General features: G+C 38.3%; 1 protein-coding gene across 1 annotated transcript in view; it reads left to right on the forward strand.

Annotated features, from left to right (window-relative positions):
- Positions 1 to 15196, forward strand: part of LOC113166143 (pleckstrin homology domain-containing family A member 7-like) — a 103150-nt gene that overhangs the window by 51872 nt on the left and 36082 nt on the right. Inside the window, 1 exon segment of the mRNA XM_026366107.1 lies at positions 4130 to 4213. Coding sequence (XP_026221892.1) covers positions 4130 to 4213 — 84 coding nt within the window.

The following is a 15196-nucleotide window of genomic DNA, read 5'->3' on the forward strand; positions in this document are numbered from 1 at the left end:
ATGGATTTATCAGTTTCCCAGGAGAGCTACTTCACATATCAGCTCCAAAATAAGTGCGTCTTTATTTGAATGCGCACGATTGATATCCCAATTTACTGCTGGGCTCAGCGAAAGGAGGTGAACAGGTCCTGAGCAGTCGTAAATACCTTTTATCATTTAATAGTCTGGCAAAAAGAACTGTGGGTTTCACAGGCTGTATTTAATTTTATGAGATCACTATGAATTCAGCATGCTTCTATTAGTTCTTACACATTTGTGTGAATGAGAGATTGTGTTAGATATGTCATTACTGCAAAATTAGCATTATTTTTAATGTAACACATATTAAAGTACATCACTTCATAATTTAGTTTAATATTTCTTGATCCAAAGGTGTTTGAACATACAGTATCCAGCTTCATTCATCCTGTTAAAATCGTATCCTACTAATTTGATTTAAGTCCCCATTTATGTACATGTTAAATTCCCTGCCACTGCAAGTCATTTTTAAATGTAATCTATTTGTCTCATCCACCAAAGACCTCTGCCATGCCTATTTATTCTTTTAAAAAATACATCAGCAGATGCACATAATTTAGACAGATTTGTATTCATTTATTTAATATAACAGTTTCTAGATAATCAGTCATTTCCATTTACAAAGCTTCAAAATTCAGCATTTTTGGAGGAAAAAATATGGTGGGTTTTTTTTTGTTATTTTTTTGTCAGCCACATGGCTCGGGTGCCCAAAATGTTCCCTTCTTCATTGATATGCACAGCAGTAAGAATATACAACACTGAAAGAGGAAGATAGAAAGTAAGCCATAAAAATACAATAAACATAAAATGTTTATATTTTCTTTTCTATACATAGTTAGTAAAACCACCAACCAATCAAGTATTCATATTGCATTGCATTGTTTCTTTGTTGTTCATTGTTTCACATGTTAAAATATTAACTGCTAACAGGTTGTAACTCCTTGCTACAGATGCACAACATATTCAACACTGCCTGTATCGACCTGGTAGCTGTTTTTCAGTAAAACATCTCCGACACAGGGCTGTCATTTAGCATCTGCTCTTGAATTTGTCGTGGCTCTGTGAGGAGAGGGTCTCAGTCATAACTCATGGCTCTGAGGCCTGTCGGGACCATCTGTTTTCCTTTTCATGCTACAACTGATCGATTATAATTCTGCCTTGTTCAGAGAATTTTTAATTTTTAAAGCTTTTCCGACTTTTCGGTTCTCGTTATGTTGAAACTGTGAGAACATTCCCCTGAGGGATGCTACTATCTGAACTACTGGGTGTTTTGTCCTGTAAACACATTTTAGCATGACTAACATCATATTCAGTACTGTGCTGCACCTATTCCTTGTGGATTGGGAACAAAATTTCTTCATGGTCCTCAACACCCTTCTTTACTTTTCACTCTGTAGAGATTTCTTATGGCCAGCTGTCAAACATTCATATGTAAATATGAGGACAGTCTTCTCTAGGTGATTCGCATGGACTTCAGAAACCTATAAATTCTTTGCCTTTTGCACCGGATGTGCTCGTTCTTTTTGCTCAGTACCTGACAGCTGAATGCACGGCCTGCAGCATTTTAGGATATCTTCACTGTGCAGCCAGAAAATGGAGGAAAATAGCCCCTTAGAATGAAATATATCCCCCGTATAGTCACCAAGTTAGTTAAAATGTGAATTGTGAGATGTGTTACACTCAGTGCTAGTTTAAACCCCGTTTTCAGGCTTTTCCATGAAGATTAGCGAATTGATATTAATGCAGTAACATATCATGACAGGATTTTGAAAGCAGAGCAGGACATTGACATAAAATCTACAAGATTTTTACATTTCTCTTTTTAAAATGCAAATTGGTTAAGACATTGTCGTCATCATGAGTGCTATCCTTATTGGTGGTGGCAGAGCTATAGCGGACACAAGTATGAGCTGATGGGAAGATGCCAGGACATTTAAATAAGACAGGTTTCATGTGGAAAGTTGTGTTCAGGTATTGATGCTGTGAGCTAATAATGGCATTTTAAGTCTTATGTGCTACCGTGTCATTAGGTCTCCTCAGGAACCTTTTAGCCCTGCAGGATTTGATCCTTTGCTAGAACAGAGAAGAATCGGTACAGCATGAGTAATGTGAGCTGCTAGTGAATGAAAAACCGTGTTACTGTGTATTGATTGTTGTACGAGATGTGAAAGTGTTCTGAACCTTTACATGCATGAGGTGTGTTTACTCAATGTGCACCTTGTTCCTCAGTAATGTGTTTCTGTTGGCTGACTGACTACAAAACAGCTCTACTGGGGCATATTAGGGGGCAAGAACCTTTCCCAGAATTAGTTGTTTTGTTTCACTAGTGATTCAGCTGCAAGATGCGTGCAGCACCAAAGGTATTGTTATGTGATGTTTGTGATGCCCTGTTGAATCTGCAAATAAAATTCATGACAGTCAGTGCGTTTACTGGAAAATCTGAGTATACAAGCTGCAAAAGAGTAATTTCTCCTCTTCCCTGGGCTGATTTTGGAAGAATGATTCACAGATTTTAGCTGTATGGAGACAGAAGAGATGTTTACTGATCACTTTTTCCTTTCTCTCTCTCTTTTTTAATACATGTGTCAGGGAGGTGACTGACAGCACTGTGAGAGACACAGTGACAGACAGTCACAGAGATTCTATATACAGTGCAAACTGTGTGAATTAATGAATGCACGGTAAATGTGACATTTAGACACCTACTGGGAACTTTGTGTTGATCTCAGTTTTATTTTAATTTCAGGTGGACTTGATTTAAAAACACGATCACGTTGCTCAGTGTATTGATCTCTCTTTTCATCCAGCTGCTCCTCTGAGCTGATAGTAGTAGAGTGGTGAGTGTCTGCAGCCTTGGTTATGCACATGCACTCTTGCAGGAAGCCGATTAGAATCCTGGTTATGAGTTTACATAGCAGAGTAATCAGTGTTCTCCAGGAGATCAGGTTTCTCTAATCTACCCCGATTACAGTAACCAAGTTTCTCATTTAAATGACACTTAAGAAATCAGCTTTCTCCAGATAGCAGATTGTAACCTGGTTACTTGAGTGCATGTAAATGGACTGAGTGTGAATACGTTAGACTGTGTGCCAATATCTAAAGGTTATATATTTACTGAATTGTCAGAAGACTTCACTTGGCATATTATGTCAGCAGCTTGTTTACAGAACTTGTAAATCTGTCTTTATATTTTAGGACAAGTTGTTTTTACTACTAATTAATCTCTTATCTGTGCCATCAATCAATTATTGGTTAGTTCCTTTCATGTTTTGTCCAAACAATAGTCCTAAACATCAAGATGTGCGCCTGATAATGATGCATGAGAAAAGGTGATTAAACAATCAGTACCCTAGCATGATGATATTAAATTAAACCATAGTGGATAAAGTATCACCCCGTTTCAAGCTTGCCTGCTGTCCTCTCCAAATTCTGTGCCGCTTGTTTTGCAGGAGTAACGTTGTCGTGTTTTTAGAGATAAGAAACAAATTTTGTCCAATATTGTTGATTCACTTCAAAGATGTTAAAACTGGTTTAAACATCAATACACCACAGCAGTCATTATCAGCTCACCGCTGCGAAGCATTCAAGCTGTCTTTGGATTTGGAGAGTAATTCTCTTAAAACACACACACACACACACACACACACACACACACACACACACACACAGTCACAGAGTGGCTCTATGCCACCCCGTGTTGTTTACCCAGTAAAATCCTTTTACACACTGGTTGAGGCTTAGAATGACGGACTGAATGAGTCTATAACTGATGGAGGCCCAGGCCTACACTGTCCAGCATTTTGTGCTGAGCCGCACACTTTGGTCCACACACGCTGTATTGGATGAGTTGGGTGGGGTGAGTGGGTGGTGATCCCGCAGTCAGCCCTCACATTCTACACAGGGCTGGGAAAGTCAGGGGCGAAGGGCCATCAGGGTGGAGAGGCTGACAGAGCTTCCAAACCTGCTACTCCTGTGGGGAATGATCGGCTTGTGTGTGTCGTACGCGTGAACACAGTGGGGGTGAAAATCCACAGCGATGCCTTCACCATGTTTACAGTGCAGCCGAGGTTGCTAATTTTGTCTCTTCTCTTTCCTCCCTCTGTCACTTCAGTCATAACCACAGGACCACAGCGTTTCGCCATCCTGTGACCGGACAGATTTCTCCGGAGAACATGGATTTCATCCTGCAAGAACAGTGAGTGACTGAGTTTGTTACTGTACTTCTCTGCAGCCCCATCCACACATACAATCTTAGCTGAGTTAGTTTAGATGAAAAAAAAATTGATTTGTTCTGAAATCCTTTGGGCTACATGGACTATCCATCTGATTTGAGATGTATCCACATAAAATGCTTTTCTAAATGCTCTGAGCTGTTTTTGTGGTACAGTGTCTGCTATATTGTTGGCTGACCTTGTGTTTGACAGTGACTTTGGAAACATCATATGCCTGAAACATAACATTACTTTTTACAGAAGTTTAGTTCCTGTTGTTCGTGATGTCAGTGAGAGTTTTTCCCTCTAACATATCAACTCAAAAACCCTGACATCATAATGTGAGTGTCGGTTAACTGCTCTCGACACACTGATGTTTACTGTCGTTTGCCAGCTTGTGATCCTTTATCGCTTTAAGAGACCTGGTGAGTGCAGGTCCCTCTGGAATAAACAAGTCACAGTGCTTACTCACGCTTGTTTAGGAGACAGTTTATATTGCACTCTAAGGGCTTTGTTTAGACAAAGATGTTCTGCCAGTGGCTAAACCAGACACCAAACTTTCACCACAATAGAGGGAAACTCTCTAGGGTCTCAGTTACAAGACATGTGAGCCGTTTGTGTTGCTGCCCCATTTTACCATGTAGGTCAATAAGACAGGTGAATTTTGCATAAACACTTCTTGTGGCTTGACTGAAAATTCACCTTTTCTTACTAAAATCTAAATCTAAGATGAACAAGATGAAAACCTTAAGCAAAGTGTTGCTTAAAGGACTTGTTAGGAACCTTTGCACAGTCAGCTTGCTTTGTTTAGAGGGAATGTGCCTATTAAAACAGTTTGGACAGAAAAAGCTGTAACTGAAAAAGCAACGATGTGTTTGTCACTGTTTGCAGAATACATTTGGTGAAAGCAAAACTAAATCCATTCCTTTGTAGAGGTTTTATAGTACAATGGAACATTTGACACTTGTTACTCTTGAATTCGAAGGGTCAAGATCAGAACACCCTGACGGTGTATGCAGTCGCTTTTACACAATCAAGGTGGGTTTAATGCACCAATATGCCACTTTGCCATTCTGTATGAAAGGTAACATACCCATTGTGGAAGGTTAGAAGGGGTTACAATACAAGGAGATACAAGGGAGACATGAAAAGACAGCAGCAACATTAAAAAGACTTATTTATGTCGTAGTAAAGAAGTATAGACACAGCTTCTGTGGATGATATATAATGTGTTTCAACGCACGACCACATCTTAATGCCCTATTTAGATCTGTTTAAGGCTGGTAATACCACCAATAAAAGCATTTTTCTACATAACGTACTTTGTTTTTAAAGCTTACTTATGCAAAATTAGAGTGTTGCTGATGGTTTTAAATTAACCCTCCAAACAACGACCGAAGTCTTCGACAAGGATCAGTCTTAGAACGTTTTTTTGTCATCTTCTTTAGGTTACAGTCTGCTGTTTGTGACTTTCAGACTTCTTAAATTAATTGGAATCTGTTTTGAACTCCAAATATAAATTAAGTTCATTTTACAAGTGCTCAAACAAAATTAATCATTCATAAATAAACGGCCTCAGAACAGGGACTGGACAACAGATTCATGAATGACTCACACATAACTAAAGTTTAAAAGGAGCTATCCTCTATGCTAAGTAAAAGCCATTAGACAGAACTTTCTACCCCACTGCTACTGGGATTAATTACTAAACAACATGTAACATTAAAGTTACAAGCACATTTTCCTCTCAGGAAGTTTTGCTTCCTGATACTTTAATGATATATGTGATTGTTTTAATTAGCATCTGTGTGTGTGTGTGTTGGTGATTGTTTTGTGACTGACTCGTCTTGTTTTGATTTTGTGTATATGTAATTTGCTCCGAGACAAAACAGACATTGATGTCAATGTGACTTCCTGAATAAATAAAAGCTTAACATAATTGTTTTCCCTTATTTTGGCTGATTACACCTGTGTGGACGTGCACAGAGTCTGGAACAACTTGTAACTTTGTGGTGTGTCTAAGTAGTTCTGTGAACTTTGCTAATCCCGTACACTCTATGTGCGTATTCAAACTCTTGCCTTTAACTTTTACCTTCTCACCTGTGACCCCACAGTTCTTGAGGTTGAGACAGACCTAAGATCAGTGCTGTCAACCTCTCGGCTTGAGTGCTTCACTCAGCCCCAGAGCTTCAGAAGACAGATAGTGAAGCGGTTATTTATTTATTTTACTGAATTAAATTCCTCTGCAGAGCTCGTCAGTCAGCTGAGTGACTATACTGAGTGCCCTTCAGATTCAATGAATGGGTCTTGATCGTTAATATTCATTAAGCTAAGGCTGAATGATTAGCACCACCATTTGGCTGTAGGTACATTGCACCATCTGCTTTTTCTGCACATATCACATTTGAAACTATAGAAAACTAAAAATATTGCTGTATGAATAATCTGTAAACCTGCCACATCTTTGTCATACCATGAATGTGTCATCTGTGGTTCTGACTAGTGATCAGCTTATTGTCTGCATATTTGTTAATATTAAATTATTGTATTTTATCTGATTCAGAACCCAATAACAATATATCGGCATTTTAAATCAGCAATCAACTTTCCCACTTTGAGTGTTTTAGAAAATAAATCAGACATAGTATTCTTCATCTATCATAGACGCATCAATAAAACCTATGATGAACAACAGCAATACAGAAAAACTAGACATATATAAATTGATAACCCTTGATATATATTTGCTCATTGACAGGTCTGCTGTTCTATTTGAATTAAAAAGTATCTGTAGGTTTTCCCACAGTGGTTTAATTCTTCCTGAACAAATCGGAGCCAAATTCAGCCACTAATTTAGTGAAGAACAGTTAATTAAAAGGAGTTTTTTTACCTACTGATCTTTTAAAGAAACACATTAAAGCATAATGAAGGTTCACAGCACAGGCTCCATTTCTAGAAACCTATTTTCTCTTTTCTGTTTTCCTTTCTGGCACCATCTTATTGTTTTCCATTTCCTGTTTGTTTCCTTTTCATTCGTCCAACCATTCATTTCTGACATGTTACTTTTCCTGCCTTTTCCATTCTTCATATTTTCTGTCCTAACTGTATTTTTTCTTTACACTTTATAACTTCCTTATCTCTCTCCTTTCTTTAACTCACTCTTGTTGTGTTTGTCTTGATATCAACTTCTTTCAATTCATTTATTCAGTGTTCTTTTCATTTTGACCTAAACGCAACTTGACAGATAATTTATCTACAGTAGGATGAATTCAATTGGTGTTTAAATAAACTGTGTATGTTAATGCTCAGTAATTATTCCTGATTTTGTGGAAGGCTCAAATATATCTGGCTGCCAGAGGAGCAAAACTAGCAGTGAGAGATTTTTTCTTATTATTATTTCTAGAATTGAAAGTGTCTCAGTAGAAATTATATTTCACACATTGGCAGGAAGTGCGTTTCTGTCAGCCTCTCTTCTCTGGCATTGACCGCAGGTACACACCTTCTTGTCTCTTCGAGTCATTTATAACCTCCTGTATCTGCAGCAGTTGGTCACTGAGCACTCCCAGACTCTTTTCTGCATCTCTGCACCTCTTCTATTCTCTCCTGCCTTTTGTTTTCTGTCCTTCTTTTCCCCTTACTCCTGTTTATTTTCTCTCCTCTCTCTTCTTTTATCTCCATCTCTCCACACTAGACGAGGAGGGACCAGGTTACATTTTTCCTCGCTATGTTATGAAGGATCTGCCTTGTTAGCAGCTGCGTAGGCGTGAAGCAGGTCTGTCCAAGCCGCTATGATAATGTGCCAGTGCAACACGCATAGTTCACCAATTTGTGTGTGTATATGTGCAAATTCTGCACAGGTTTGTGATGGAATCAGTGGTTTATACATGTTGTTTTTGGAATATACACTTAAAAGCATAATACTTAATTCTTCTTCTTAGTAAAATAGAGCAGTAATGCACTTGGGGATGTCCTCTGCTGTGATTATGCAAGGCACAGCTAGATACCATCAAAGTACCAGCTTCATAATCACAGTAAAGAACGTCCTCAGGGGTAATGTAATATGGCTTTGGAAGGCAAGTTAAGTAAGCAGGCGACTGAAGAAGCTTCCAGAAAGAAGCTTGTTAACTAAACCCCTGGTCACTAGAAAAATCATAAACCATAGTCCTTCAGACCTGCTGGCTGGAAATGCAGTATTTCATGTTTATTGAAGATATTGAATTGTTTTCAGGGTACATTTTCAAAAATCCACATTTTCATATGTAAAACCTTTCGGCTTAGACTTCACTAATGCACCTCATTTAAAATAACTACTAAACAGAATCTTAAGATCATTTCCCATGGTGTACTTCAACTGAGAAAGTTATGTAAGTTGTTTTTAAGAAGCCTAATTTTAACTTCAGTATCTGAGACAGATAGTGTAAATCTCAAAAGTTACAATCCGCCTTAATTGCACTCGCACAGTTGGGAATACTTGGAAAGCTAAGCTTATGGCACAGTTACAATGCATCCAAATTGGTTTATGAATTTATCAGAATATTGCTCCAGAATTGAAAGTGGGTTACTGTAGGTCACTCATCTTGAGCACGGAAGAAAATGTCTTCCAGTAATATCAAACAAGCACAATCTAGTGTCTGTTTTCTAATCAGTGCATTCAGTGTTTTTCAGTACGTTAGTTTCTGTTTTTTAATGTGATCTCAGACTGAATACAACTCCCATGTCTTTGCCTTAAGTTCTTGGCTCGAGCCAAGAAGCTGTTGGCTTAGTTTAACATAAAGACTGGAAGCAGGATTAAACAGGAAATCTGTGTCTCTGCAAGTAAATAAATGAGCTCATTCATTAACATGTTTCTATTTTTTGTCCAAAGTAAAGATGTTTGATATAGAAACGTAAATATGTTCCCTACTGAATCCATAGATCACCATATTTCTCAAAATATTAAACAATGAGGTAGGACAAGACCTAGAACCTAGACAAGATCCCATCTTTCTGGAACATCCTGCTGAATTCTCAATCATGCACCAGCAGCTTTTTCCTGTTCCCATTTAGAGGCAGACTTTGTGTTGGTGCTACACATCACCAGCGGTGCTGTTACAGAGGTAAAGATGCACTGTAAGAGAATTTGCATTATTCATCAGGCTGTGTTCCCATTGGCTTGGGGTGAACTTAGGGGCCACATTTCCAGCCAATTAGGGTAGGTGGTCATGAATATTGAAATAATAAAAACTCCTAGAGGATGGGCCAATGTGGCCTGTTGGGAAATATGGATTTATAGAAATCTGAACAACTTTGGGTGAATAAAATCTCACACATATCAAAAAGATCTTCATTCATGTCAAGTTTTTGTTTTGGTGTAAATACTAATGTATGTAGGAGGTTAGGATTATACATGTATATGTTTTAAACCCTAATTATCCAATTACTATTGCACCACTGCAACTGTACAAGAGAAACAATTTCAGCTGTTGCCCCAGGCACTCTCTAGAACATCTACTGTGCTGCTATTTAAGGTTTCAATGACGCTCCTTGAAAGCACTCGAGGTTTCACAGAGGCCAAACCTCTTTTGTAAACTCTTATTATTCATTCAAAGATGGAGTTTTTGCTGAGCCAACACCCTGTTGATGCCACATGCAGACACAAGTTGTGGAGCTCAATGAAGCTCAAATGAAGACAAATTTCATTGTAACATATGACAAATAAAGGCTGATTCTTCTTCTTCAAGCCTACATACTGTATGTCCCTGTCAGCTCCAGCTCCACATGCATTGACTAGACACCTTTTTTTTTTACATTCGATTTCAAGATCAACTTTGACATGGGGGGGATCAGCTTACAGGTCATCACAGTAATGCTGAAACCCAATCGGAGAGTGTTATTAGTGGCAGAGTGTAGTGTGTGTGCATGTGCATGTTCGTGTATGGAGGCTGGTGTTGGCAGGCCTGCTCACCAGGGGTTATCATGGATTGAAGTGGCTAAAGTGTCAGAACTTTACAGCTCCTATATGAGTACCTTATCGGCTCTTATTTTGGCAACAGGAGAGTTGGAATGACTTCCTTGGCTGCTGCTTTCCGGGTCTCAGTATCTGTCTGCAGCTGAAGTGTGTCCATATTTTTTTTCCACCACCTCTGTTTCTCTTTCTTCATGTCATCAGCTCAAGGGTCATAGAAATCTGCATCATGGAACCTGGTTTCTTTTCCTGGATAGAATGAGGAAATGTTTAGTTGAGTTTGTCTTGTCCTTGTATGTGATGTTTCCTTAGACTACATGTTTTTGTTTTTTTTATCCTAATAAATAAACATACTTTAATATTTTTTATTTTCTACTCCAGTAGTTGCACAGCCTAATAAAAACCTCACATCTCCTGTTTGTTGTGCACTAATCTAGATTCCAAAGCCAAATTTGTTTATCATTTATTTTGATATAGCTTCATCTATCTGTGCTAGTTTTTGCTTTTGCAAATTCTCCCTTTTCATGGAATGTAATTCTGATCCAATTTAATTTGCAAGTATCTGGGAAATAAAATTTGTTTTGACAGCTTGGTAACTGTAATTGTCATCCTCAAGTCAAATAGCTTAATTTTGCTGAAACAGAGCAAGCCTGTCTCATGTATAAATGGAGAGAAACAGAACGGCTGGTTGTCTCTGGGCATGTCTTTCATTTTGTTTACATTTATTTCTCTCAATTCTTCCTCCATGTCATTACCCTCTGTCCCCTCTTCATGCTCTTCAGAACTTATTTCTGTTGTTTTTGTTCTGTCCACATACGTTGATGTCTTTGACACTTCCCCTGCTCATTGACAGGGGATCTACTGAATTATCGGAAGCCATGCCAGCAATGTGCTGAGTGCACACATGGTGCCATGGGTGTAGCATGGTAGTGCTTTGGTTGACTGTTTCCATAGCAGCAGTTTTTAACTAAAAGAGAGGGATAGAGTTGTAGATGGTATTATTTATTTAGTGGCTTTCTGTCCTGATGATATTGCAGCTATGAAGTGAACTTATTTCCTCATGTCACAACATTAAACTTAAAACACTAAATAACTGACTAGACACAGCTTAGCCATGCTTTTTAAAGAGAGTCAATTCTCATATAAATGTGATGGTAAAACATTTAAAATGGCAAAGAAGTTGACAGTTAAAACAACCGGAAAGGAAAGACAGACAATTTAGCCCCATCAACATCTTGAAAGAAGATCACACTGAAAAATTCTCAGCAAAAAAACACTTAAAGTGGAAAATGGAGATGGTGGCTTTTTGTACGGAGAATTGTTATCACAGGTATTCTTCTGAAATAAGGACATGGGTCGATGGTATGTCCTTATCAACATATTCAGAAGAAAGTTTTTAGTTCTGTCAGCTTGTCCTGACATAAAATTGGAGCAAAATTGGGTTTAACAGTGTGTCATTGCTGAAATAATGATCTCTGCTCTTCCCACAGAGGTGGGATACTTGTTTTTCTCTCAGGTAATTTATTGTGTAATTTCTGAATGCTTTGGCGCTGCAGAATGCAATCTGCACAATAATAGTCTGACTGTATTTAAATGTCAGCTGTGCTTGTGTGGGCTGGCAGCGCTGGTGATTTTTGACATTTCGTTGCAGCTGTTTGTGTATGTTTTATGCAAAGCTGAGTTTTTGTGGGAGTTTTTAGTGTCTTTAAGTGACTTTTTCCTGTTTTCTTGTGAGAGCTATCATTAAAATACAGGAAATGTCTTGTGGTAAAAAGCTAGAATCCTTCTGACAATTACTTTTACCATGTGGTTAAATCTACTTTATGGCCTATTTGTACACAACATCCCACATAACAAGAGGGGGCAAACCACTTTTCCTAGTGATGAGCAGACAATAAATACCCTCCAACCCATGCTGCTGTTACACTTTTGACTCATGGCCAATGTCGCTAAGTGAGAATTAACTTGTCATAGTCTCATTGGGCTTCTAAATATTGGTCCTAAGTGTTGATGTAGACCATTATTTGCCTTTGTATTTGTTCTCAACGGAAAATGTATTCACACCAAAGGTAAAGAATTATAATGCACATTTATGGAAGCACAAAAAAATGACGTGCTGGAATTCACTGAAAGATTTTCCAGTAACTGAACATTGTGTTTCTACTGTTTGTCTTTTATGTGTCATTGGTGACATTTGGTGTCATGTCCCATGTGTGTGAATAGGATCCTTGCTTGGTTTTTTTTTCAAGCTTCTAGCTTTTGAAGTGACTTCAAAGGATTGTCTTTGGGTTGGGGTGAAACAACAGCCAAATGCATTTTGGGCAGATGAGTTGATTTCTCTGAAGTGATTGCCTGATTAGGTCCCATCCCTGCATGTATTCCTTTTCATTTATCATAATTAATCCTTCGGTGAAGTGTTAATTAAAGGGTACTCAAATGGTTAAGTATTGCATTTTAGTGAAGTTGGGAAACTCAGAAAAGGTGGGTCATAAACGAAACATTAGAGCCAGAAGTACAGTGTTTTGATAGTGGCACAGTTTTTGTACTATTGCATTGCATTGTCATTAATGTGTAGATTTGCAGCTTTAATTAAACAAAAGTAAGAAAAGTATTTGATTAACAGTCAGGCAAGGTGTGGACTGTGACAATTCAAGCAGATATGTCTGAATGTGGGTCTTACTGTTGAATTTGCATTTGTTAGTTGTTCACTGGAGCATTTGGAGCATCAGGGTGAAATAATTGTTAACTTTTCCTCAAGAGTCACAGAAGTCATTATAGAAATGTTTACATAAGCTGAGTACAGTAATCCTTGTGACAAGTAAACAAGTCTCTGTGTGTAAAACCAGTGTAGTGTAACTGGAAGTTTAAGAGGTGCTTTATGTGGCACTGCCAGTGTCTTTGTATGTACAGTAGCACTTTCTGAAGAAAGGAGTGGTGACAATTGTCTGTTTGCTATTATCACTCATCTGTCCTGCATCAGTCATCAGCCTGAGGTGGAACACTCGTTCCAAAAGCAATGAAACATGCTTCACTGCTTGTGTTGTCTCTCTGTTACAATGCAGAACAAACATTCAAGCTCACTGATGTTCTTGATTATTCATTTTCATTACTGTTTATTTCATGGCTTTGTTGATTCAGTGGCCAGTAGCAGATTCTGGGGCTACGGTTATATCAGAGTCTTCGAGGTATTGTCGATTTCTATTGAGAAATCAACATGTTTGATTATTCAAATAATAAGACAAACTGGGAAATGTTATCAGAGAATTTAAGTGAATAAAACTTTTGCCCTTTGAGCCACTGCAACCTGTGAACAAGGTACTACTGTAAAAGTGAGTTAAACTCCTATAGAAAGTCACATAATAGACTCCAGAAAACTCAAACTGCAAATGGGGGTCATATGAAAACGCAGAACAAAATGATAAATTCTGATAAAGGTCCAACAAATGTGCACTTTGCATTAAAAAAAGAAATTAAAATTAAGACAAATTTTGTTATTACTTGCCAAAGGAGTGGGTGAGTTTTATTGCAGAAAGCCAAGTACCTTCTCAGTTTCCCCCCTTTTGCAAAGCTTCAATTAGAACTAGCATTAGTTCTTAATCAAAGAACTTTCCCTGACATCTATTATTTTAAAAATCAGTTCTTTTTAAATCTTTCTTGTGAATACATTATTTTGACTTTGAAAATGCATTTAATTTACATTTTATGGTTCCTGACCTTTGAAACGTTCGCATGAAATTCTCTTGACAGCAGAATGAAAACAGAACTAACTAGCTTTCTCTCTCACTCAACCCACCCACACCACGTTGGAGAGGTTTACATTATGCATCTGTAGATAGAAGTTGCTAATGTACTGAAATTGGTAGCTTATGCTGGTGTGTTGCAGTGCAGTCGGTGATGTGGAGGACAAAGACGAGTGGTTTTAATCCGTTTCTGATTTATGAGAAGAAGGAAAAGGAGCGAAAAGCAAATGTTCGAAACAACAGAGCGTCTTCTTTAGAATATAACTAGAATTATCGTCTGACCAGAATCTTATCTAAGTCACCACTGTGCCAAATGTAATCAAATTCACTTAAGGCTGTCCTGAAATATCACAATCACAAGAATAGGATGGATGTGAGGTCACAGGCATCTTGACCTTTGACTTGTGACCACCAAAATTTAACTGGTTCATTTTTGTAAGTTCAAGTATTTTTGCATGGCAGAAAAATGCCTCTGCTAGTGTCACACTGGAGTCAAACATGGAGTAAGACAAACAAATGAAACAAAAATATGCAGAGGCTTATTTGACAGAGACAGAGGTGTGTATGTGAGAGGGAAATATAATACTGGGTAATTAGGTTGGATTCTTGGATGCAGGAATGCATTACACTGCCAGTGTTTTCTTTTCTGACGCTAATCAGACAAATTTACACACAAACTCCGCCTGGTGTCAGCCTGTTGACAATAAAACATCCAGCAGAGATCATCTCATCTGTCTCACCACACGATGACAGCAGCAATAATGGGGCTGTCATCATGCAGAGAGACAGTCCAAATGTGGCAACCGAGCAGATAGTCACGTTTTGTTGGCATTTAAATTTGTATGTGTGAAGATTTTGGGGTTTTTTTCCAGCTGGCACTCCAACACTTTTAGATATATGATTTGGATCAGCGGTGGCCAACCCTGAGTACCCAAGTGCACAACTCCCATAGTGAACTGGTTACACAGTAAAGTTATATTTAAGTCTTGCATGGTGGTCAGTCAGTAAGTAGTGCATCCCACAATATTTGTTTCACCGGCCAGTTGGGACATCTGTGGAAGAAATTGATGTTGAAATGGTGCTGCAGCTGCTTCCTCTGTATGACGCTGTTCAGGTGCATTAACTTATTTAATGGCTATAATTTGTGGTAATTTGGGAAAAACTCTGTAAAATTCAGTTAGGTTTGAGCCACCGTTCCCCTGTGATGTTCCTGGTATGAGCCTAGCCTCTGTCATCTGTCAAACCTTCTCCTAATTTTCTGTTTTTCTCTCTCTCAGGCATTT

Source organism: Anabas testudineus, chromosome 6 (assembly GCF_900324465.2).
Source record: "Anabas testudineus chromosome 6, fAnaTes1.2, whole genome shotgun sequence".
NCBI classification, from domain to species: domain Eukaryota; kingdom Metazoa; phylum Chordata; class Actinopteri; order Anabantiformes; family Anabantidae; genus Anabas; species Anabas testudineus.